The sequence below is a fragment of the Pan troglodytes genome, chromosome X (assembly GCF_028858775.2).
Source record: "Pan troglodytes isolate AG18354 chromosome X, NHGRI_mPanTro3-v2.0_pri, whole genome shotgun sequence".
NCBI lineage: Eukaryota > Metazoa > Chordata > Mammalia > Primates > Hominidae > Pan > Pan troglodytes.
This window is the reverse complement of record NC_072421.2, coordinates 83,676,165-83,703,422: the sequence shown is the minus strand read 5'-3', so window position 1 is coordinate 83,703,422 and position 27,258 is coordinate 83,676,165. Positions and strand designations below refer to the sequence as shown.

The 27,258-nt window shown below is 37.8% G+C and overlaps 1 protein-coding gene across 8 annotated transcripts in view; it reads left to right on the top strand.

Moving 5' to 3' along the window:
* The window catches only part of CHM (CHM Rab escort protein), a 187,764-nt gene that overhangs the window by 10,664 nt on the left and 149,842 nt on the right, over positions 1-27,258 (top strand). For 7 of the 8 annotated variants that reach the window (XM_024353228.3, XM_001146272.5, XM_063804190.1 and 4 more), the window contains exon 2: positions 9,897-9,963. In XM_024353228.3, coding sequence (XP_024208996.1) covers positions 9,897-9,963 — 67 coding nt within the window. Of the gene's footprint in view, positions 1-4,578; positions 4,663-9,896; positions 9,964-27,258 lie in introns of all 8 variants that reach the window. The other variant, XM_063804186.1, reaches the window with a different exon arrangement.

The following is a 27,258-nucleotide window of genomic DNA, read 5'->3' as shown; positions in this document are numbered from 1 at the left end:
ACTTAAATTACAATAGAAATATTTGTGTTAAGAAAATTAAGTAAAAATTAGGCTGGGCACAGTGGCTCACACCTGTAATTCCAGGACTTTGGGAGGCCTAGGCAAGTGGATCACCTGAGGTCAGGAGTTCAAGACCAGCCCGACCAACATGGTGAAACCCTGTCTGTACTAAAAATACAAAAATTATCCAGGTGTAGTGGCAGGTGCCTGTAATCCCAGCTCCTTGGGAAGCTGAGGCAGGAGAATCGCTTGAACCCGGGAGGCGGAGGTTGCAGTGAGCCGAGACTGTGCCATTGTACCCCAGCCTGGGTGACAAGAGTGAAACTCTGTCTCAAAAAAAAAAAAAAAAAAAAAAAAGGAAAAATTAGTTGTAGTGGAGATTATTTCCTGGCAAGGATAAGGTCTTCAGCAAACATTTATATTTATTTAACAAAACTTCAAGAGATTTTGAGTTGATGTAGTTTTCTCCATTTAGATAAAAAACAGGATGCTACGTCCATTTTTAAGCTTTTTACAATGGAAAATTTCAAACATAAAAAAGTAGAATAAAGTAACCCTCCACATACCAGACTCCCAGTTTCAACAGTTATCAACTCATCGCCAGTCTTGTTTTCTCTGTAATGAGGTCTAAGCTCTGATTTTTTATCTTGCCCAAATTCCTACCTAAGGGGTCTAGGGAGTCATGCCCTACAAACCATAAATTCTCATCAGATGGGTTTTATTTGACCCTATGTATTGTGACTTATTTTTCAGTCTGACTCTGGCATAACATTATGAGACAAGGAAAAGATATTTAGCCCCAAAATATATTTCCTTGCCATACCTTGAAATTGCCCTGCAAAGTCTCTTGTGGGAAAAATCCACATTCTATAGAGAATACCCTCCCCCCTTTATTTTGCTTCCTTTCTTTCCAGATCCAGGAGGTAATCAACTAAGAGCCAGGCACCCTTTTAGGTCCAATAGGAAACATTTTACAACCTGCTCTGTCTCTGAGGTCTGCTACCTGAAAGATTCCTCTGCACAATAAAATTTGGTCCCCACAATCCTTTATTTTAACCTGAACTTTCCTTTCCATTAATCCCAGGTCTTGAGATAAATTCAACAAATTGTCAGCCAGAAAATGTTTAAATTTACCTATAGCCTGGAAGCACTTCCCCCCCCACCAGCTTTGAGTTGTCTCGCCTTTCTGAACCAAACCAATGTATTTCTTAAATGTATTTGATTGATGTCTCATGCCTCCCTAAAATATATAAAACCAAACTGTACCCCAACCACCTTGGGCACATGTTCTCAGGACCTCCTGAGGGCTGTGTCACGGGCTGTGGTCACTCATATTTGGCTCAGAATAAATCTCTTCAAATATTTTACAGAGTTGGCTGGGCATGGTGTCTCACGCCTGTAATCTCAGCACTTTGGGAGGCCGAGGCGGGCGGATCACGAGGTTAGGAGATCCAGGCCATCCTGGTTAACACGGTGAAACCCCGTCTTTACTAAAAATACAAAAAATTAGCTGGGCATGGTGGCGGATACCTGTAGTCCCAGCTTCTTGGGAGGCTGAGGCAGGAGAATGGCGTGAACCCGGGAGGCGGAGGTTGCAGTGAGCCGAGATCGCGCTACTGCACTCCAGCCTGGGCAACAGAGCGAGGCTCCATCTCAAAAAAAAAAAAGAACTCTTTTCGTCGACAGTATCTTCCACTGTTTCTCTCATTTCACCATCCAACCCTGTTATTTTGAAGCAAATCCTAAATATCGTATCATTCTATCTGTATATATTCCAACATATAACAAAAAGTGTAGGGCTCTCCTTTTTAAACATAACTACTGTTTTGTTTAACATGTGCTTAACACTTACATCACATGCCCTCCTTTGCATCTTCAGTTTTTTCTAAGGCATCTATCCATTTTGTTTCTTTGGTCTTGTGCTCTTCCTAGTTTAGTTTTCTTATCTGAAATGATTTTTTCTTTAATTTTTTAACTCCATTTTTTTCAAAATGTTCCTGTTCTCTAATCACCTTACTTTTGAGTTTTTCTAATTTTGATTCATGTTGTTCTCTCAGAGCTGCCACCATTTTGTTAATTTCTTTTAGCACATAATACCATAATTAGCTACGTTTTTCATCTAATTTGTGAGGCTGACATTCTTTTATTGTCTATTGGGATATTATTTTGTTCCTTATTCCCTTTTTTCCAATGTACATTGAATGTGATTCAACTGAAATCCTTTTGCGTTGCTCATTTTTAAGTGAAAAATGTTTTCCTTTTGTTTTCAATAGGAAGGAGGGGCCAGTAAAACTATTCGAACTGTTTTGCTGTAGACCTCTCTTCTTTGTTTTCAGGAAGTAATCAAACATGTAGCCTGAAATCTGCTGGCTCTGTTACCCTCCCCTAGTTTTGTCTAGACCTTCTCTTTCCTTTGCCTCTATTTTCCCTGCTGAATTTGGATTAGGTTCCCAGCAGTTACTCCTCAGTGTGGGACTATCCCCTCATTCACAAGGTGAAGTCTGCAAAACCCCTTCCCAGTTTCTGCTGCTGTTCTCAGAATGGTCTGCCAAGCTTCCAGTGAGTGCCTGATAGCACTTTTGGGGTTTTCTGGCTCTCAGGGCTGTAACAGTTTTTTTGATCTTCTCTTCATTTCCTTTTGCACACTTTCTTTTTTTTTTTTGTTTTGTTTTGAGACAAAGTCTTGCTTTTGTCGCCCAGGCTGGAGTGCAATGGCGTGATCTCGGCTCACTACAACCTCTGCCTGCCAGGTTCAAGCGATCCTCCTGCCTCAGCCTCCCGAGTACCTGGGATTACAGGCACCTGCCACCATGCCTGACTATTTTTGTGTTTTTAGTAGAGACAGGGTTTCACTATGTTGGCCAGGCTAGTCTCGAACTTCTGACCTCAGGCGATCTGCCCACCTCAGCCTCCCAAAGTGCTGGGATTACAGGTGTGAGCCACCACACCCAGCCTGCACACTTTCTAATACCATGTGGGTGTTACAGCTATTGGTGGCTTGTAACTACCCACTTCTATTTTGGGGTTCATGATGATATTGTATCACCTTGCTTTGTTATGGATGTTGTCCCTGGGAGTTTGGTTTGGGTATCCTGATTGTACTGTCTGTTTTTATGGGAGTTATGGGGGAGATTCAACAACTGCTGCCATCTTTACAGAAGCCTCTTTTTATCTTTCACTTTATCATTTGCTCAAGAATAGAGGTCAAGTTGTTGACCTAGCATAAACATTCACTTTTCAGAACTTGAAACAAACCTTTGGGTCACTTATTCCAAGCCCTTTATTTTATCTAATAAGGATATCTATAAGGAATCTGAATTCTAGAGGTTAAGTGACTTTCGTGAGGTCACAGCTATTTAGTATCCACCTAAAAACAGGAAGCCAGTCCTTCTGATTCTTAATTCAGTACTCTTGAATACTGAAACTCTTTTAATTAGCCATCCCTAAAGGCTCACACCATAGTGAATTTTTAAAAATTAAAATAAATTTTCCAAGTTAATGTTTTAATGGGTAGTATATTTTTCAAAAAATTGTAAAAATTACATGGCTATAAATACACATTTTGTTCCACGAGGAAGAAGTTCAGAGATTTTAAATGACATTTACTAATATTTAGTATTTTGTGGGGAGGTTAGAGTGAATAAAAATAATTGTCAATTTAAAAATGATATTTTTATCTTTATGTTGTGGTAGTTCCCTAGGCTACTTCATTTGCAATTTTTCCCTTTTTATGGTAGCCACTAAAAAGTAGACTTAAGATGTAAATATTTAATATAGAATTTAAGATAGGAATCAACAAAACTACTTAAACCTGGGTTGAAATTCAGTTTCTGCTTAATTTTGTGATGTCATTATTTTGAGTGGCTGCATGAATTAAGTATGTAGTTTCACCTTTGCATTCATTGCTCAATCAAGTTTTCCTTGCCAGCAATTCTGTTTTTCCTAAAAAAGAACTTACTCTTTATTAAAGCAGTCACAGTAAATTTTCTAGTTCTATGTAATTTTCTTTCCATTCTGGTCTTCACTGGTTATAAATAACACATGGAATGACTTTCAAGGTAGAAAGCAGAAATCCATTTTGAAATGTTCTATAAAATAAAGAGTGATTTATGGTTTCATATGATTTGAGCTGAAAGTACTTGGGCTTTGCCAGGTCATCAAAGTCCTGTCAGGGGAATCTATTATTTATTGTTCGATATGCTGGGAGTGGTGTAAGTACTTTATTTTATGTTTATCTCGTGTAAGCATAGTGTTAGGAAAAATCAATCCCAGATACTAATACATTTTAAGAATATATCATGGGGAACTAACCTAAATGTTATAGTTGTAAATGATGAGATTTGACATTAAGAATTTGGATTAAAGGGGGGTTTTGAAAAATGAATGGATAATGGTTTTATCCCTGTAAAATATCTTAGGTGAGGTTCTTGGGTCCTGATTTTAGCCTAGCTCCTTCATTTGATAAAGAAACATCTCTATTTCATCTAGACAGGTTTTTAGAAAATTGCAGAAAGCTGGTACCATACATATTAGTGTATGATGATATAACATTCCATAAGCTTCTAATTTTTTTTCTAGCTGCCACCTTTGTAACAGAACCTCAACTGTGAAAGTCATGATGGAGGAAACCTCAGTTTCCCCCACTACAACTGTTATGAAATGGTAATTTAATACCTAATATTTACCTGTGTTTAATAAAAATGACTTGCCAAAGTTGTTGTCTTGCATCAGAATTACACATGCTTGCTTATAATACTGTGGCAGAGCAAGTTGTTTGGTACAGCCTCTCTAATGAATGTAATAATTATATTTAATAATGTGAAATGTTTAAATGATATTAAATGTTTGATGAACCTCTATAGTTTACATAAAGAAAAGGTTATTGGACTTTTTAAAAAATGATTTTAAGTTGCTAGATCTTTGAAGGTAACTTAAGTAAATAGTAAGCAAGTGATACCTTTTTTTTTCCTTCAAATAACTAATCTTATTGAAGGGGAAAGGAAGAGGAGGGAAGAGAAGCAACATTTACTGAATGCCAGTGACATGCCAACAGCCACTGTGTATAGTGTTTGATATCGTTTTGTACCTGTTCTCCCTGCACCCATATGAGATGTATTATTAACCTCATCTTACAGTTGAAAACGTTGTACTTGTATATTTGTGCTCACACATTTTACAGAGTGTTTCCAGTGGAATGCTGTAGGATTTGACCCTCATCTAGGTTATCTGTTTCTAACTCATGTCGGGCTTTTCCTTGTGGGAGAGACTGTATAGTTCAAAATAAGCACGTACATATTTCATCTAAATGCCTCACAAATATATTGTGTGAACTTGAGTAGTAGTTCACTTTTTTAAGCATTGAATTTGAACAGGTGTTATTTTGAAATTAATCAAGAGTTTAAGTGCCATTAAAATTGAGCTTAGAAATATTAATTTAAACAAAAGTCATTATTTTACTACATTAGCAATAAGACCAAAAACTTTTAAGTATGCACTTAGAAATATTAATTTAAACAAAACAAGCAGTCATTTTATTATTTTACCAAATTAGCAATAAGACCAAAAAGTTTTAAGTATGTTAACTTTTCCTAAATAAATTTTTTTTTTTTTTGAGACGGAGTTTTTCTCTTGTTGCCCAGGCTGGAGTGCAATGGTGCGATCTTGGCTCACCGCAACCTTTGCCTTCCGGGTTCAAGTGATTCTCCTGCCTCAGCCTCCCGAGTAGCTGGGATTATGGGCACGCGCCACCGCGCCTGGCTAATTTTGCATTTTTAGTAGAGATGGGGTTTCTACATGTTGGTCAGGCTGGTCTCGAACTCCCGACCTCAGGTGATCTGCCCACCTCGGCCCCCCAAAGTGCTGGGATTACAGGTGTGAGCCACCGTGCCCAGCCCTAAATAATTTTTAAAAACCATGAAGCATAAAGCTCCAGTTTTATACAAGTTTATCCTCCTTGCTTTGACTACAGTTTTTATTTTTATTTTTTGAAACCCTGATTTGACCATGATCTGGCTAAAGTCCTTTCAAGACTCCCTATTCCTTAGAGGCTCAAGTTCAGATACTATAATTTGGCTTCAACCTCTTGGGAATTTTTTTAAATTTTGTTTTATGTTGGTAAGAAGACTTGACATGAGATCTCTGCTCTTAACAAATTTTTAAGTGTGCAATACAGTGTTGTTTACTATAGGTACAATGATGTAGAGCAGTTCTTTAGAAATTATTCTTCTTTCATAACTGATACTTCATGCTAGTTGATTAGCAACTCCCCATTTCCCTCTCCCCCAAACCCATGGCAACCACCATTCCACTTTTTGATTCTGTGAATTTGCCTATTTTTAAATACCTCATATAGGTGGAATCATGTGGCATTTGTCCTTCTGTCACTGGCTTTATGTTTGTTGCAGCAGTGTTCACAATGGGTAACATGTGAAAACAACCTAAATGTCCATCGACAGAAGAATGGATAGAGAAATGTGGTATATCCATATAAGGGAATATTACGTGGTTATTAAAAAAAAAAGTAATGAAGTACTGATCCATGCTGCAACATGGATAACCCTTGAAAACTTTATGCTAAGTGAAGTAGGCCAGTCCAAACACTTTTTTTTAAAGCATCACTTTTTGGTTCTCCCTTCCTCCTTTAACTTTGCCAGGAATGCTCCTTTCCACTTCCTTTTTCCATCTTCTGCACTCCTCAGTTAGGGTTGTTAGAGACCCTGAAAGACCCAGCTAATTTCTCCTGTTCTTTGGAGCTTTCCATGACTCCCTCTACAGAGGGAGTGTTTCTTTCCATTGTGTTTCTATCACAGTTTTAAATACACTTATTATTTTAATCTCTTTAAATTCTTGTTACATAGACTCTGAGCTCTAACAGGCTAGGGATTATCTTGCAAAAAACGTATGGCAACCTCTCACTACCTAGCACAGTTTGTTCTCTCTCTCCCTTCCTCTCCCCTTTCCCCATTTTCTTTTTCTTTTCTTCAGCAAATATCTATGGAGAACCTACTACATGCCTCCTGTATCCTGGAAATTCTGTTTATTGAATGGGTGGGAAGAAATATGAAATCTTGGCCAAGAAGACATTGTTAACTGTATTATTAGTTTGCTATTTTAGTCATTCTAAGCATGAAGATAATAGGCCCTTGCCATTTAACATTAGAACAGCTTATGAATTTCACAAACTTATGGGAATGTTTGGATGGAAGTATTAAGGAAAAACACAAATGATAGTCATTTTGGCTTTATGTAATTTGGACTCAAATCATGTTCAGTATTGAAATCCATTCTTGGCTTTGCTTTAATAGCAGAGATTTGACTTCTGACATTGTTGATCACAGCCATGGAAATAACCACGTGTATAACTGCCTACCCTAAGTAAGAGTTATTTTTGGCCAAATGGAGGCGAGTAATTTTATTATTGTTCACTATTGGAGCTGGCATCTGGTGAAAATAGGTTTATGTTTGGGGTAGTGTTAGATGGAAATAATGCTTCTAAAATATCATTCTGAAGGATAATAAGAGTAGATAGTGTTCATAGGGCAAGTACCCTTGCTAACAACAGAACTGAATTCTGTGAGGTAGATCATGATATTCTCATTGATAGATGAGGAAACAAAGGCTCAGAGAAGTCAAGTGACTTATCTGAGGTTGTGCAGCTAGGTGAGTAGCAAAACCAAGATTCAAGTCTAAGTCTGTCTGATTGAGACCATGCCTGTTTCATTTTGTTGCTGTATTGTCCTTAAATCTTCATTTTCAAACTTGCATCCAAGTTGGAGATAGTGAATTATCATGGTAATTTGAATTGGGGATATGGAATTACCAAATTACTTGGTATTTGGCAAGTTATTTAACCTTTCTTAACCTATTTCCTCACATAGATAATACTGCCTGCCTCCTAGGATTATAATGAGGAATAAATAAGATGATGTATGTGAAAATACAGTTTGGAGGATGAAACCCTATACTAATATTTGGTGGCATTGTTATTAATGCTGTGATTATTACACATAAGAGCATTAATCTTTAACTACTAATTCTGCTTCCTGAGTATTTCTTTGCCATTATCCTTTTAACTAAGCTGCTTATCAGCTTTTAAAGTACCATAATGACTGCATTTCACTAAAAAGGAACTTTATTTCTTTAAGTGTAGCAAAAAGTTCAGATGGTCTTTTGATTTCAATAAGGGTTTTAACTTAAAAACTGCATTTAGCTATTTAAAACTTTCTCCTATTTCCCTCTACTCCAGAAATTCTTATTTTGTTTACTTAAATTATATCTAAAGTTAAGCTTGGAACTTTATGATGGCTTGTTTTCAATGATTGATATTTAATGGTTATTTTCAGTACATTTGTTAGAACTTCTTTTGTTTTGAACCAAGCATTATATTCCCACAAAATGTTCAACACTGGAAAACTAGTTCCTCTGTGAAGGCAGGCTGGAGCTTGTGTTTAATATGGATTTTAGCTAGAGATTGACTGTATCAATTGTTTCCATATGCATATTGCTTTTTATATACAGAAGATGACTTTCCCCTTTCCTGAAATCCTTGATGCTTAGTGTGTAGTTTAAACCCTTGCCAAAAGACTGGTGCTGTTTTTTTTCCACTAAGTAAAAACATGAGAGGATCAGGATGTTTCATCATGGTGAAGGAGTTCGTAGTAGCACTATAGAATTGCACTAAACTTTTAAAACATGCTTTATTTTTATAACTAATATAAAAAAACACTAGCTTCTATCAACATGGTAGATCATATGACAAAAATTTTTGAAGAGTCTGGAACTTACAGGGTATTAACTATCAAATAGAAAACTTGAATTTTTAAAATCATAAAACATCATTATCTTTGGCAACTTTTAATTTTTGGTTGGTGCTGGTAGAAATAATATATATATGTCTTTTTATGATAATCAGCTTTATGGTATGATTAAGTTTGATTTTAAAGCATAAATGTTTTGTTTTTATACTGCTATATTGGTCAAAAGCAAAATAATGTATCTTGTAAGCAGCCCCTTTCTAAACTAGCTGACATATTTCTTAAGCTAAAAAGTGTGTGCCATTCCCCCTCAGAGGCATTGTGGCTTCGGAGTTATATCTGGGTTTAAATTTCAACTCTAGAACTTTTTTTTGTTTGTTTTAAGCATTGGGCAGAAAGTTAAGATATTCATGTCCCGGTTCTTTTTCTTCTTCTCTAAAATGCATATGCATATGGTTATCTCTCAGTGCAATTGGGAGACTCAGATGAGCTAGTGTGTGAACATGGTTTTTAACTGAACAATATATAGTAGTTACAGTTGCTCATTGATGGTAATTTACATACAAAAAGATTGTAAGTACTTTTAAAAATTATTTTTTCTTGCCAAATTAAGCAGAACTGCTTTTTAAAAAATATCTCTGGCCGGGCGCGGTGGCTCACGCCTATAATCTCAGCACTTTGGGAGGCCGAGGTGGGCGGATCACAAGGTCAGGAGATTGAGACCATCCTGGCCAACATGGTGAAACCCTGTCTCTACTAAAAATACAAAAATTAGCTGGGTGTGCGGCGTATGCCTGTAATCCCAGCTACTCGGGAGGCTGAGGCAGGAGAATCATTTGAACCAGGGAGTCGGAGGTTGCAGTGAGCCGAGATCGCGCCACTGCACTCCAGCTGGTGACAGAGTGAGACTCCGTCTCAAAAAAGAAAAATGTCTTCCACATAATAAAATTTTCAGTATGAGTGGTATATGTTTAAGAAACATCTTACAGTATAATTAATATAAACTTTATAATTCTGAATACAAGCAAGGATGGGTCTCTTTGGTTGTTAAACTGTTCTATACAGCAATGGCATGTATTGAACATTTTATGTAAAATATGTATATTTCTACATTCTAAATGATACAGGTGTGTGTTTTTGTAGGTTTGCCTGAATCCATCATTGCAGCTGCATGTTCAAGAAGTGGCCGGAGAGTTCTGCATGTTGATTCGTAAGTTTATCAACGATAGCATTTAATACTTCCTAAATATCTCTATACAGGATTAAAATTTACATAAACACATATATGTCTGTACGTATGTACATGTATGTGTATATCATACATAAACTTAAGTTAGAAGAAAGATTGGAGTTGTTTAATTTTAACCACTAATATGTGAAATATATAGCATACAAGTTTTACTGTTTTGTGAAATAGTGATCTTTCCTTTGAGAATAAACCAAATGCATCATTTTATTTTTCTCATGAGTGATTTTGTTTAAAATAACAAGTAATTCTCCAAGAGGCTTGGAAACCTCATGCCTGCCCCTTTTCCTACATATGTGTGTGGGTATATACAACCTATATATGCTATTGTATTTTAGGCTTCATATTTGATGGTTGTAAAAGTCAGCCAATAGATTTTGAGCATTATTTTCTTAAACTTCATCAAAATTTAAACTTAGGAAGTCTTAACTAGGAAAAATATCTACCATTATGTTTTTCCCTTTTTTTCTTAAATGTGATGATAAACAGGAGGTTGATGGAAAACTCAAGTTTAAGATAAAGCATAGGTTAAATCTCTCCATTTCTATATCCGCCCAAAACAAACCCCTAATCTCCCACCTATTAAGTGCTTTTGACTGTTAGATCTTGGCACTTTAATTCTTCATTGAATAGGAATAGAAAGAAGAAACACACTTTTTATTTTCTGTTAGATATTAACTACAGTGTTTTTCAGAATGCTACAATATAAAAAAAATTAGATTTGTCATAGCTTATAGTGTCTTCCCATATGTTATCTCATTGTAAATATGTAGGAATCCAAAAAGTAACATGAGTTAATCTTCTTTTAACCTGTTCTAAATTCATTTTGAAAGCATATTCTGTTATAATAGCTAAGATTTGGGAGCAACTGGATGAAATTTCTAAATTGGATTCAGTTTTCTACACGTCCTGCCTTTGTAATTTGCTTTTACTATTTCACTATTGTATGCACGACTGCTTGTGTCAATCTCTCAATTCAGTCTTTTTGACATATCATGGGTTTACATGTTAGAAAATCTGCTGCCTTGGGCCAGGTGTGGTGGCTCATGCCTGTAACCCAGCACTTTGGGAGGCTGAGGTGGGCGGATCACTTGAGGTCAGGAAGTCAGGAGTTTGAGACCAGCCTGGCCAACATGATGAAACTCCATCTCTACTAAAAATACAAAACTTAGCTGGGCGTGGTGGTGCATGCTTGTAATCCCAGCTTCTTGGGAGGCTGAGGCAGGAGAATTGCTTGAACTTGGTCCGGTGGTGGAGGTTGCAGTGAGCCGAGATTGCGCTACTGCACTACAACCTGGGTGACAGAGAAAGACAGTCTCAAAAAAAAAAAAAAAAAAAAAAAAGAAAATCTGCTACCTTGAAAGCCCAGGTACTGAGACAGTATACTTTAAAATATTAATTCAGATATATTTTTCATGACCTTATTTAACCTAAAATTAAAAGTAAAATTCTTGCTTCTCATTTCTCAAAGGTAGAATGATAGTAAAAGTTATTGTTTGTTGAGCTTGCACTACGTGCTAGTCAACATATTAGTTTCTTTACACATGTTATGTAACTTAATTCTCATCACAGCCAAGTAAGGTAGGTGGTGTTATCCCAATTTGACAAATGGGGAATATGGGACATAGAGACATTAAGTAATTTTTCGAAATTTACCTTCCTAACATGTATAATTTTAGTTTCAGATTTACTTTGTGTGTAGGTATGTGTTTTTTTTTCTTTTTCTCTTTCTTTCTTTCTTTCTTTCTTTCTTTTTTTTTTTTTTTGACACAGGATCTCACTCTGTTGCCTAGACTATAGTACAGTGGCATGGTAATAGCTCACTGTAACCTCAAACTCCTGGGCTCAAGTTATCCTCCTGCCTCAGCCTCCTGGGTAACTAGGACTACAGGTGCATGCCGTTGCACCCAGCTAACTTTGAGCATTTTCTTTAGAGATGGAATCTCGCTATGCTACCCAGGCTGGTCTTGAACTCTTGGCCTCAAACGATCCTCCCAAAATGCTGGGATTACAGGCATGAACTACCGTACCTGGCCTATTTTGTGTTTTCTTATTCCAGAACATGAGGTCTTCCCAGAATGAAGACTATTTTACAAATCAAATTGGGTTTACTCATATTCCAAAAATAAAGTTTGATTAAAAATATAAGAACCTAGGTCTTACTTTGACAAGCAGTGAATCAATTAGAAAAGCTTGATAATATGGTTGTCTTAAGACATTATAGTATAATAAAAATGGCATTTCAAAGTGACAAAACTTTTCTTCTTCTCTTGTACATCCTCAGACTTGGTGGCTTTTGAAAGTTTAGATACATCTAGGTATTGATTCTCCCACATCTTAAGCTTAGATTTGGGGGCTTCTTTGGCACCACTATCTGAGGGTAGTGGTTGTCTGCATACTGATGATATCTCCTGATCTGAATCTGTTCTGAGCCCCAGTTTCATATAGTCTATCATCTGATATCTTCATCTAGATGTTCCACAGGCACCTTAACATGGCTAATATTAAGCCATGAATTCATCCTCCCCATTCTCACCTCAAAATGTACAGAACCCAAAAAACAGCATCCTGCTCCCAGTCTTTTGGAATGATAACACCGTCTACCCAGTTTCTCAACTTAACGAAACTTGTAAACTTCTGTTGATTTTCTTGCTTTATCCTCCAGATTTATTCAGATGATTTTGATAATAATAGAACACATTTATTGATCTCTTCTAGGTACTATGATACATACTTTGAAAACATAATTTCACTTATATCCCCTAACTTTAATAGGTCTCCATATCTCTTTTTCTTTATGCCACTGTCATTTCCCTAGTTCAAACCTTTGTCATTTCTCAACTGAATGAGCTCATAACCTCCTGACTTTATCTCCAGCTCTCTAGTTTATTTATCACACTGCCACCAGTCACATCACTCTGCTGCATGAAATCCTTCAGTGTTTCTCTGCTGCCTATGTTAGTGATTTTCCAAGTTTAAAAGAAAGACTTAGTGAGGGAACCGAAACAACTTGAAAAGATGAAAGCAGAGCTGCTGTGGTTGAAATGAGTGGGTCTGGGTCAGTGTAGGTATAACTGGATTTTAGGAGAAAGTCCAAATTTTCTGTATGTCATACAGTGCCATCTATGATGTGGCCTTGCTTAAAACACCTTCAGCCTCATCTCTTGCCACTTCAGTCTTTAGGTGTAGACACCAGCAATGCTGAAATTTGCAGTAGCTGAACATATTGTAGTCTTTACTTCATCTTCCCACTTTTTGTCTGGGATTTACATAAGGCATCCCCTCAGCCTGGATTGCCTGTCTCTACCCCTCAGCCTGGCTAACTTCTATTTGTCTTTCAATGTTTAGCTTACATACCACCTCCTCAGGGAAGTCCCACTTCCTTAAACCCCACTGGCTATGTGTCACAACTATGCCCAGGTTTTTGTAACACTGTATAAGAGTGCCATGGCATTTATCATACTCTTAATCATTCACTTCCCTGTCTTCCCCACTACCCTTTAAGCCCTTACATCATAGGTCTTATTCATCTTTGTATCTCCAGCACCTAGCACAGTTGCTGGTATACGTTAGATATTTGATGGGTGGATAAGTACTAATACATATTTGTGTGTATGATTTTTTTTTTGTTAATGGTTAGTTTGGTGTTGTATAATCTTTATGTCACACACATTTTGGATAAATAGCCGTTGTTAGAGATGTAATCTGTGGCTAAAAATTAAAGTATGCAGTCAGTAACCTTGACTTTTAGTGTCAAGTTTTTAAACTATCACTATTCATTCATTTTTATTGAGAATCTTTGTGCAAGGAATTGTGCTAGATGTTAAGAATGCAAAGATAAATAAAAATACACTGACTCACAATCTAGTAAGGGAAGTAAAGAAATAGACACACATGCTATGCTATTTGATGGAGGTATATATAAGGTGCTATAGGGGGACAACTAACTCAGTGAGAGGGCTTCCCATAGGAGTAGGTACCTTATCTAAGGTTCTAAGGACAGGTAGGATTTCATCGGATGAGATGTACTAGTAGGGGTTGGAGCTGGGAGTAACATTTTGGACAGATGGAGCAACATGTACAAAGATTTGAGAGATGAAAGAGAATGACAAGTTTGGGAAACTACACGTAGTTGAGTATGACAGGTGCAGAGAATATACAATTAAGTACAGGTTGGGGTGGAAAGTTGAGGGTACAAAGGTAGGGCTCAGGTCAAAGAATTACTTTATCTTATAGATATTAAAGAGCTATTAAATGCTCTTAAGCAGAGGAATTAAATGATCAGATGTGTGTTTTAGTACTACACAGTAGAGGGTTGGTTGGAGAAAGGTAGGCAGACTTGCTAGGTGGCTGTTTGCAATGGTCTAGTTTATGGATGATGAACTGAAGAAGCTATTGGCAATCAGAATGAATAAAAGGTAGAAGGATTTGAGGTTATAGCAAGAATTTTTGGTGGTGGATCAGATAAAGTAGGTGAGGGAATGGAAGGAATTACAGATGACACCAAAGATTCTGGTTTGAGCCGTTTGGTGGATGGTGGTGACAATTTCATTTACTTACGCAAGGAATTCAAGAGAATGTTCAGACGTAGGGATAGAACTGAGGAAGGGAAGATAATGTGTTCAGAATTGAAGATGTTGAGTTTGAGGTACCAGTGACATACCTTGGTGAAGAGATCCGTTCACCTAGGGATGTGTATGTGTATGTGGGTATGTGTATAAGGAGCCTGAGTGGAAGATCTAGAGCTGGAGATAAGAGATTTGGGCATTATTTGTGAATAAATGGCTGTTAAAACCAAAGAAGTGAATAGAATCATCCTGAAAATGCATATAGTGAAACACAAAACAGGCAAGTATAGAAACCTGGGCAAGAGCAACTTTTAAGGCATGGGTAAAAGGAGAAAAGCCATCAAAGGAGATTGAAAGGAAACAATCAGAGGTTGAGAAGAAAAGCAGGAGGGTGTAGATTTTCATATATGGCGACTTCACTCCTTGAAAACCTTAGTGTCTCTCTACCCATAGAGGAGAAAGTCTGAAGGAAAGGAACATTTATGTAATGTTTTCCTGCTCTGGGCCAGGATTAAATATTTTATCATTTAAAATTCATTTTAGCATTTAAGACTCTTCATCAGGTTCAGTCTACTTCCCCAGCTCTATCTGTCATGTCTGCTTTACATGTAAAATTATACCATATATCTGTGTTCTGTGGACATGCCTTTATTTGCTTTTCTAAAAATAATTTTTAAAAAATTGTCATTTAAACATGCAAAGTTTACCATCATAACCATTTTTAAGCATAGAATTCAGCAGTGTTCAGTATGTTCACATTGTTGTGCAACAGATCTCCAGAGCTCTTTTGATCTTGCAGAACTGAAACTGTGTACCCATTCAACAATAATTCCCTATTTTCTACTGCTCTTCCAGCCACTAGCAACCACTACTCCACTTTCTGTCTATGATTTTGACTACTCTGGATGCCTCATTCATATAAGTGTACTTATGCAGCACTATATTTGTCTTTTTTTGTGACTGGCTTATTTCACTTAGTACAGTGTCCTCAAGGCTTATCCATTTTGTTGCATACTGCAGGATTTCCTTCCTTTCTAGGCCTGGATAATATCCCACTGTGTGTGTATGCCACATTTTGTTTATCTCTTCATCTGTTGATAGATATTTGAGCTGCTTCCACTTCTTGGCTATTGTGAATAATGCTGCTATGAACATGGCTGTGCAAATGTTTTTTCAAGATCCTGATTTCTGTTTTTTTGGATAAATTAAAGTGGGATTGCTGGACCATATAGTAGTTCCACTCTTAATTTTTTAGGAAGTGCCATACTGTTTTGCATAGTGGCTATACTGTTTCACATTCCCACCAACTTCCTATTCTTTGGCTTTATTGGGAAGTTGTATGTGAGCTTTTAAGCCAGAGTGCCTGTGTTCAGATCTTGGTTTCTCCACTTACTAGGTGTGTAACCTTTGGCAAGTTATTTAATCTTTCTGTACCTTAGTTTCTTTATAAAAATGACATAATATTGGTACCAATGTTAGCAAAAGAAAAAAGGGCATAATAATATTTAATATCTAAGATTGTTGATGGGATTAAATCAACTAATCTATGTAATGGATTTATAACAGTGCTTCATAGTAAGCCCTCAGTAATGTTAGCATCTACTACTCTTAACAATGCTGTTTCTGCCACTACAGGTGAATAGCCCTTATCTGAAATGCTTGGGACCCAAAGTGCTTCGGATTTCATATATATATATATACACATATATATATGTATATATATATGTGTATATATATAAAATATATGTGTATATATATGTGTATATATATGTGTGTATATATATGTGTATGTATATGTGTGTATATATATGTGTATATATATGTGTGTGTATATATGTGTAAATATATATATATATACACACACACATCTGGGATTCAGATGTATATATACACACATCATATATCTCTGATAGATAATGATATATATCTCTGATATATAAGATATATATATCAGATGTATGTATCTATCATATATATCAGATATATATGATAAATATATATAAATATGATCTATATGATGTATCACATATCAGAGATATATATAAGAGCATCTACTGCTCTTATATATTTAAATGCTGCTTCTGCCGCTACAGGTGAATGAATAGCCCTTATCTGAAATGCTTGGGACCAGAAGTGTTTCGGATATCGGAGATATATATCAGATGTATTTCATATATATCGGAGATATATATCAGATGTATATCATATATAAATTTTTGTAATATTTGCAATATATAGTAATATTTGTAATAGATATATTTGTAATATGTATATTTTGTAATGTTTGCAACATATATAGTAATATTTGCTATGTATACATATATTTGTAATATTTGCAGTATACTTACTAGCTGCGTGTCTCTAATCTGAAAATCTGAAATGCTCCAAGGAGCATTTCTTTTGAGCATCATATTGGCACTCAAAAGGTTTTAGATTTTGAAGCATTTCAGATTTCGGATTTTCTAATTTGAGATGCTCAACAGGTACTAATACTACTGCTACTATTAGATAAGAGTAGTAGGAAGCCAGATTAAAGGCGTGACTAATTATGCCTGTGAGATTTGTGGAAAGCTTCACAGAGGTGACATTTCAGCTGAGTCTTGAAAGATGATTGGGATTTAATGAGGAATTGGAGCATTTCAGAAAGAGGGAACATACCGAAAGAGCGTGGGATGCTAGGTGAATGGTGAGAATTTTAGTAGGACTGGAAGGTAAGCTAAGTGAATTGGGTTCATGAGAGTTGAAATTAGAAGAATTAAACTGGAATCATTCTGAGGACCTTGTATGCTGAGGTAGGAAGTACTGATTTTTGTCTTTAATAATTATCTTTAATCTCATTCTGTCTTTCCTTCAAACTCATATTTCATGCTTCAGCATATCCTGTCACCTCTACTTCCAAAAACAGTTTAAATCTGTTTTCTCTGTCTCCACTCTTCCTCACCATCATTGCCATTGGACTACTCTGATAACCTCCTTATTGATCTTTCTGTTTCTACTACTACCCCAATTTTTGGCCTTTTCCCCATTTCTAACTGCATCATTTATATTCTCTTTCTTGCTTACTATACTGTGCTATTGCTGTAACTATGCACTCATTTTTTATTTTTTTTTTTAGGCTAGTCAAGTGAAGCAGTGGGAGTTGAAAAGGAGAAGGAACAAATAAATCTGTAACTGATTATGATCAATTAGTTGTAAATACCACTGCACTTGGACCAGCCTCTGGACATTTTTTTCATTGTTAATATTATTTATGCCTCTTCTCTGTTTCTTTCTCCTTGATCTTTCTTGCCAGATATTTGTTTGTTTTATTAGACTTTTCAAATAACCAGCTTTAGCTTTGTTGACTCCTTCAGTGTTATCTTTAATATGTACTTGTATCTTTATTTCCTTTCTTTGGCTTGGAATCCCTCTTGTGCTTTTTCTAACTTTTTGAATTAAATTCTTAGCTCTTTATTTTTAAGCCTTCTTTTTTGCTTAATATAATCATTTATGACTATATGGTTTCCCTTAAGGACCACATTAGTTCTCTCCCATGAGTTCTATGTATTTTCTAATAGCTGTTATGATTTCTTCTTTGCTCTATTGGTTATTTAGAGGTTATTGTTTTAAATTTTGAAATATATTTTTAAATTTCAACATCTTTATTGACTTTTAAATTCCAACACTCATGACAGAACATGCAAATGACACAAAGTAAAAAAGTTCAAGTGTGCCTCCTCTTCCTGCCTACACCCCACCCACTCTGTCCCCTGTCCCATCTCCCAGAAGCAGCTACTGTTACCTTTTATACATTCTCCAGAGAAGTAAGTTACAGAAAAATATGTATTTATAATGTGTATGTTAGATTTGGTATAGAAAAATTATAAGATACTGAGCAGTTAACACCAAGGATCTCTCATGTTGCCTTTTTATAACTGTATCTACCTCCCTCCTCTGCCACTCCCCTGCCTTCAGTTCCTAACCCCAGTGACCACTAGTCTGTTTTTCATCTCTATTACTTTGTCATTTCATGTATAGAACTGTACAGTTTGTAAACTTTTGGCATTGGCCTTTTTCACTCAGCCTGTTTCCCCAGAGATCCATCCAGGTTGTCGCATGTATCAGTAGTTCATTTATTTTTATTGCTGAGTGATATTTCATATTATGTATGTATCACAGTTTGTATAAGTATTCCTCTATTGAAGGGTACCTGGAGTGATTCTATTTTTTGGTTATTACAGATAAAATTGCTATGGGAACATTTATATAGTTGTTTTGGTGTGTGTGAATGTAAGTTTTTATTTCTCTGGGATAAATTTCTAGGAGTACAATTGCTGGGTCATATGGTAATTATATTTATTTAGCTTTTTAAGAAATTGCCAAGCTATTTTGCAGAGTTCCTATACTATTTCCCATTAACAGTGTATGAGTGATGCAATTCCTCTGCATCTTTGCCAGAATTTGGTGTTGTCACCTTTTTTTGTATTTTTGGTAATTCTGATAGGTGTGTAGTGATATCTCCTTATTTTAATTCACATTTTCTTACTGGCTAATGATCTTGAACATTTTTCACGTGGTTATTTGCCATCTGTATATCTTTTATGATAAAATGTCTTAATGTATTTTGACTGTTTTCTAATTGGATTGTTTGTTTTACTGTTGGGTTTTGAATTCTTTATGCCTTCTAACCAAATACATTTTTAACTTTAGTTTTTCTTTTCATAAATGGTTTCCAATTTAATTACACTATTGTCAGAGAATGAGCTCTGCATGACATCAATTATTTGGCATTTTTTAGAATTGCTTCATGGTTTGGAAGTATATGGCTTCATGTGGCTTGTTGTGTTTTCTCTAATTGTTAGAGCTTTATATGTTAGATCAAATTTGTTAATGTTATTGTTTGAAATTTATGTTATCTATTAATTGAAGAGTATATTAAAATCTCCTATCCTGATTGTGGAATTCTTATTTTTCCTTGCAATTCCAATTTTTGCTTTATATATTCTGAGTATAGATAGGGGCATACAGGTTTAGAATTGTGATATCCTTGTGTAATTACTCCATTTGCCTAGATTTTTTCTTTTTTCTAGCTTTTTCGTAGCTTTTTTCTTTAAAGACTATTTTGTGTGATGTTAATGTAATGACATTAGGTTTCCTTGTTGTATTAGTCTGTTTTCACACTGCTGATAAAGACATACCTGAGACTGGGAAGAAAAAGAGGTTTAATTGGACTTACAGTTCCACATGGCTGGGGAAGCCTCAGAATCATGGCGGGAGGCAAAAGGCACTTCTTATATGGTGGCAGCAGGAGAAAATGAGGAAGATGCAAAAGTGGAAACGCCTGCTAAAACCATCAGATCTCGTGAGACTTATTCACTACCATGAGAACAGTATGGGGGAAACCATCCCCATAATTCAAATTATTTCCCACTGGGTCCCTCCCACAACATATAGGAATTATGGGAGTACAATTCAAGATGAGATTTGGGTGGGGACACAGAGCCAAACCATATCATTCCGCCCTTGGCCCCTCCAAATCTCATGTCTTCCCATTTCAAAAGCAGTCATGCCTTCCCAACAGTCTCCCAAAGTCTTAACTCATTTCAGCATTAATCCAAAAGTCCACAGTGCAAAGTCTCATCTGAGACAAGGCAAGTCCCTTCTACCTATGAGCCTGTAAAATCAAAAGCAAGCTAGTTACTTCCTAGATACAATAGGGGTACAGGTATTGTGTAAATAAAGCCATTCCAAATGGGAGAAATGTGCCATAGCAAAATGGCTATAGGGCCCATGCAAGTCCGAAATCTAGTGGAGCAGTCAAATTTTAAAGCTCCAGAATGATCTCCTTTGACTCCAGGTCCTTTGACATCCAGGTCACCCTGATGCAAGAGGTGGGTTTCCATGGTCTTGGGCAGCTCCGCCCCTGTAACTCTGCAGGGTACAGCCTCCCTCCTGGCTGCTTTTATGAGCTGGTGTTGAGTGTCTGCAGCTTTTCCAGGTGAACGTGCAAGCTGTCTGTGGATCTACCATTCTAGGGTCTGGAGGACAGTGGCCCTCTTCTCACAGCTCCACTAGGCAGTACCCCAGTAGGGACTCTGTGTGGGGGCTCTGACCCCACATTTCCCCTCTGCACTGCCCTAGCAGAGGTTCTCCATGAGCACCCCGCCCCTGCAGAAAACTTCTGTCTGGGTATCTCGGCATTTCCATACATCCTCTGAAATATAGGTGGAGGTTCCTAAACCCCAATTTTTGACTTCTGTACACTTGCAGGCTCAGCAACATGTGGAAGCTGCCAAGGCTTTGGGCTTGCACCCTCTGAAGCCACGGCCTGAGCTTTACATTGGCCCCTTTCAGCCAAGGCTGGAGCTGCTGGGGCTCAGGGCACCAAGCCCCTAGGCTGCATACAGCTGGGGGATCCCCGGCTTGGCCCAAGAAACCATTTTCTCCTAGGCCTGCAGGCCTGTGATGGGTGGGGCTGCTGTGAAGACTTCCTACATGCCCTGGAGACATTTTCCCCATTGTCTTGGGGATTAACATTGGGCTCCTAGTTACTTATGCAAATTCCTGCAGCTGGCTTGAGTTTTTCTTCAGAATTTTTTTTTTTTCTATCACATTGTCAGGCTGCAAATTTTCTGAACTTTTATGCCCTGCTTCCCTTATAAAACTGAATGCCTTTAACGACACGTGAGTCACCTTTTTTTTAATTTTTATTTTTTGAGACAAAGGCTCACTGTGTCTCCTAGGCCAGAGTGCAGTGGTGCGATCTCGGCTCACTGCAAACTCTGCCTCTCGGGTTCAAGTGGTTCTTGTGCCTTAGCCTCCTGAGTAGATAGGATTAGAGGTGCCCGCCACCATGCCTGGCCAATTTTTGTATTTTCAGTAGAGACGGGGTTTCACCATGTTGGCCAGGCTGGTCTCAAACTCCTGACCTGAGGTGATCCACCTGCCTTGGCCTCCCAAAGTGCTGGGATTACAGGCATGAGCCACCCCACCCGGCCCCAAGTCACCTCTTGAATGCTTTGCCGCTTAGACATTTCTTCTTCCAGATACCCTAAATCATGTTTCTCAAGTTCAAAGTTCCACAGATCTCTAGGGCATGGGCAAAATGCCACCAGTCTCTTTGCTAAAACATAACAAGAGTCACTTTTGTTCCAGTTCCCAACAAGTTCCTCATCTCCATCTGAGGCCACCTCCGCCCAGACCTTATTGTCCATATCACTATCAGGCTTTTGATCAAAGTCATTCAACAAATCTCTAAGAAGTTCCAAACTTTCCCACATTTTCCTGTCTTTTTCTGAGCCCTCCAAACTGTTCCAACCTCTGCCTGTTACCCTGTTCCAAAGTCACTTCCACATTTTCGAGTATCTTTCAGCAACACCCCACTCTACTGGTACCAATTTACTGCATCGGTCTGTTTTCACGCTACTGATAAAGTCATACCCGAGATTGAGATGAAAAAGATGTTTAATTGGACTTACAGTTCCACATGGCTGGGGAGGCCTCAGAATCATGGTGGGAGGTGAAAGGCACTTCTTACATGGCAGCAGCAAGAGAAAATGAGGAAGATACAAAAGCGGAAACCCCTGATAAAACCATCAGATCTTGTGAGATTATTCACTATCACAAGGACAGCACGGGTAAAACCCACCCCCATGATTCAGTTACCTCCCACCGGGTCCCTCCCACAACACACGGGAATTCAAGATGAGATTTGAGTGGGGACACTGTCAAACCACATCAGAGTGACACATGAAGAAGTTTCTATTCCTTTAGAATAAAAAAAAATAACTTTTTCATGTATATATTGAAACTAAACTTCTAAGCTAATCAAAGTGTTTTCTCAAGCAATGCAAGGCCCACCCCTCTCATGTTTTTTGTTATGTAGCATTTTGGTGACACTTTGACTTTAAAATCCTTATTTTTTTAATCCTTATTGTTATTATGTTTGATTTTGTAAGTCAATGCTTATCTAGATTTGCCTTTTTGTACCAGTTTCTTTGCTTGCTCTTCATTCTGGCACTAATGTCCTGCTTCCTGAAGTTCTTTCACCCTGAGTCTGTTGTTTCACACTCTGTCTTTGTGATCCGCCCGCCTTGGCCACACAAAGTGCTGCGATTACAGGTGTGAGCCACCGTGCCTGGCCTATTTCATTGTTTTAAAACATGTAAAGCATACTTGTTATATAGTGATGCAGGATTTTTCTTGGCCACTTTGCCAACCAGAGACCTCCACAGCCGGGGACACCCCCACTGCCTGGGCCTCGCCTGGTCCTGGCAGTGTCTTGATTTCACCTTCAGTCTCAAATTACAGTTTAGTTAGTTCTGTAATTCATAGTGTTTTCCATCAGCACTTTGTCCTCTGGCTTCTTTTATTGCTTTTGAGAAGTCTGCTGTTAGTCTGTCATTCTTTTGTAGATGAATTCTCTTTTCCTTCTGATAACTTTAACATTCTCTTGTTTGTGTTTATAGTCAGGCAGTCTTGCTCTTAGCTGTCTAGATTTGGGCTTTGCTTTTATTTATCCTGCTCGGGACTTGTTTTGCCACTTGAAATCAGATATTTTATGCCTTTTATTGGGAGGAAAGTGCCGATATAGTTTTTTTAATGTTGCCTGTCTCTTATTCTTCCTTTTGGAAATTCTTAGAAATATATTGGATCTTCTCATTCTTTTATTCCTCATAACATCTCTTTCCCATTTCTTGTCTTTTTCTTTTCGATGCTGTATTCTGAGTAATTTCCTCAGCTTTATCTTCTGGTTTTGAGTTTGCAAACTATGGCCCACTGGCCACTTGGTTTTGTAAGTAAAATCTTATTGGAACGCATATTTACACATTAACTATGGCAGGTTTCACACTACAAAGGCAGAATTCAGTAACTGCAACAGAGGCTGTGTGGCCTGCAAAGCCTAAAATATTTACTCTCTGGCCCTTTATAAACATTGCTTGCAGGCCTCTTTGCCGGTTCTTCAATTCTTCCTTAAGATGTGTCTGATTTTAACTTAGCTATCATTTTTATCTCAATGGCTTCTAGAAGTTCTGTTTGGTTATGTTTTTTAAAGCTGTCATGTTCTTTGTGTTTCAGTTTATTACATTGTTTTTCTTTTCTTTTTTTTTTTTTCTTTTTTTTTTTTGAGACGAAGTCTTGTTCCATTGCCAGGCTGGAGTGCAGTGGCACAATCTCGGCTCACTGCAACCTCTGCCTCCCGGGTTCAAGCAGTTCTCCTGCCTCAGCCTCCCGAGTAGCTGGGACTACAGGCACGTGCCACCATGCCTAGCTAATTTTTGTATTTTTAGTAGAGACGGGGTTTCAAAACATCTTGGCCAGGATGGTCTCAAAACTCCTGACCTCATGATCCGCCCGTCTCGGCCACCCAAATTGCTGGGATTACAGGCATGAGCCACTGTCCCTGGCCTATTTCATTATTTTAAAACATGTAAAGCATACTTGTTTTATAGTGACGCAGGATTTTTCTTGGCCACTTTGCCAACCAGGGACCTCCACAGCCAGCAACATCCCCACGCCTGGACCTCACCTGGTCCTGGGCCTTCCACTGGAGGTGACCCGCCCACTCAGCCTGTGTTGCAGATTGTACTCGAGTTTGGTGGTTCCCCGAGCTCTTTTCCCGTGTTCAGGAAGAATGAGGACACACTGACAATTAGAAGGGTCTGGATGGGCAGAGAAGAATTTTATTGAGCGATGGAAGAGGAAAGGGGACTCCAGGTGGTTTCTCTCTCTCTCTCAGTATGGCTGTGTCCGGGGTTTTTTATGGGCTCAGAATAGGGGAGTGTGTGCTGATTGCTGAGTATGCAAAGAAAGGCTAAAGCAAAGGCACCACTCAAAGTTGGGCATAGCAGTGTAGAAAAGCAATTAGGAAAGGGTAGCTATAAGTAAAATAGGTGAAGGGTGGGGATCAGTCAGAGAAAGCATGCCAGACAGGAACACAGGTTTTCAATCCGATCTGTGGATTTGACTTCTAGCTTGGCTTTCAGGCTTTAAACTGTCTTCAGCTTGGAGGTGGGGTTTCACTGTAGACCTGCCACTGTCTGCCTAGGCCTTTGTCTGCCTCCTGCCACTATCAGTAGCCTCTTTCACATATTTCTATTATATTGCCAGGTGAGGTATCAGAGCCCTGGCACTGGGAAGTGGTCAACTTCTGGGTTGGTAAAAAGAATTTGCCAACAACAGTATAGGTTTGAAAAAGGAGTTTATTAGGAAGAACTCTGCAAAAGGTTCCAGCGGGGTGCCTCAATGAGAGGACTGAGCATTCAGCCTTGGCTTTTTCCTTAGGGGTATTTATGGACCTTAAAGTGGGAGCTTAGGGTTGTAAAATGAGTTTCAACATGGCATTCCAGAGATGTATAGAAATTTTAGTTACTTATAAAAGTTGAAAGAGGCCTGGAATCAGATGTCAACTTTATATACCAGGGAAGTTTAATTATTTCTAAATTCCCTAGATAAGGAGTTTATCCTCCAAATGGCCTGTTTGATGGCCACCAGGTGGTCTTTGCTCCCTTTTAAATTCCTCAGATAATGAGTTTTTGTCTCCAGGGCCTGTTCAATTGCCACCAGGTGATTTTCACTTTCCTCATATATAATGTTTTTGGAGGGTTTAATATGATTTGTTATTTTCTCTCCAGCTTTAGGGTCAGTATTTTTCCTTCCTTTTCCCCCTGAAACGTTGAATTTTGAATTTCTCTTAAGTGGCACTTTGCCTGGAGGATCCCTATGTTTCTGCTGAGTGGTTTTGCATTTCCTTTTGCCTCATCACTTACTGCTATTACTAGTGGTCTTAGTTTCCTATTACTGCTGTTATAAATTACCACAATTGTAGTGGCTAAAACCAATACAGACTTATTCTTTTACAGTTCTGTAGGTCAGAAGTTCAAAATGAGTCTTACGGGGACGAAGTCAAGGTGTAGGCAGTGCTGCATTAGTTTTGGAGGTTCCAGGGGAAAATCGGTTTCCTTATCTTTTCCAGTTTCTAGAGGTCACCTGAATCCTTTGGCTCATGGCCCTTCCTCCAACTTCAGAGTGCATCACTTCAGACTCTGCTTCTCATTCCATCTCCTTCTTCTGCCTTTGAATTTTTTGCCTCCCCATTTTAAGGAACTTTGTGATTACATTAGGGCCTACCTGGATAATCCAGGATAATCTTCCCATGTGAAGATCCTTAATTGCATTAACAAAATCCTTTTTGCCATATAAGATAATATATTCATAGCTTCTGGGTATTAGGACTTGAGCATCTTTGGGGAGCCATTGTCTACCACCTTGGGCCAAAGCAATGTTTGTGTTTATTTCTAGAATTGAGGGTTCCTGTTGTATGTGAGTAGTATAAATTAGAGCACTATATTTACTTGTGCTCCAAGTTTACAGTTATATATGCTTCTCAGGAAAATTTCCCCTCCCTCTACAGTCATGCTTCAGCAGCATGACACCATGCACCTTGCTGTCTGAATATATATTCTCTCATACCTTTATGCCTTTTTTATGCTGGTCCCCATTGTACGTGAACAATTCTTTCTCCTCCTTCAGGACCCATCTAAAATACTGCTTTCTAGTGATGGCTTATTTGATAATCCCGGTAGTATCAATTTTTCTCTTTGTGCTTTCAAGTACCATGCATGTTTTTGTAATATAACATTTTTCATACTGTATTATTGTTTATAGATCTGTTGGCCCTATTAGACTCTTAAAGATGGGGGATCATGTCTTATATGTCTATATATCCTCAGTGCCTAAGATTGCCTGGAATATAACAATCCCTCAATAAACCTTTGATAAATGAATAAAGTTTAAGAATATGTATATGTGCCAAGCCACTGTGCTGTTGGTAGTAATTTACAATTGCCTAGTACAATTGCCTAGTATAAGGGAAGCATTGATCCCTTGCTGATCATCTGTAGATTTATAAATTTATGGTAGTTCAGATGGAAGTCATCTGTTGATGAGAAAGTTGAGGTGAGCCCAGTGTCAAATGGACAGACCACAGCAGGACTGGTGCCAAAACTAAGATCTTCTTGTTCCTATTCCAGCATTCTTTGAAATATACCACACTAACTTTGCTGTTGATGATTTGTATTACTCTAATTATAATTTATAGACAAAATACATCATCACCTTATATTTTTGGATATTCCTCAATTAAGTTCTGCTTTTGAATAGGCTAGAAGCATGCTTCTAAGAAACTGTAGTCGTATTCTGGCACTTGGTGGGGTGGTGGTGGAATATAAAGCCACAGGATAAACACTGGAGCATCTGCCTGGTATATACGTTTTATTAAATTGAAAACATTAAAGTTTTTATTGGTCTAAGTTTAGACTTACAGAAAAGTTGTGAAATTGGTATAGATAGTTTTTGAATATATTTAATTTTACTTTCCCTAATGCTAATATCTTATATATCCATAGTATAATTATAAAAACTCAGGAATTAATATTGGTAGAATACTATTAACTACAGACCTTATTTGAATTTCACCAATTTTTTTTCTTTCTTTTTTTTTTTTTTTAATTATCCTTTAAGTTCTAGGGTACATGTGCGCAACATGCAGGTTTGTTACATAGGTATACATGTGCCATGTTGGTTTGCTGCACCCATTAACTCATCATTTACATTAGGTATTTCTCGTAACGCTATCCCTCCTCCAGCCCCCCCCACCCCCCTACCCCCCCACCCCTCTACAGGCCCCGGTGTGTGATGTTCCCCTCCCTGT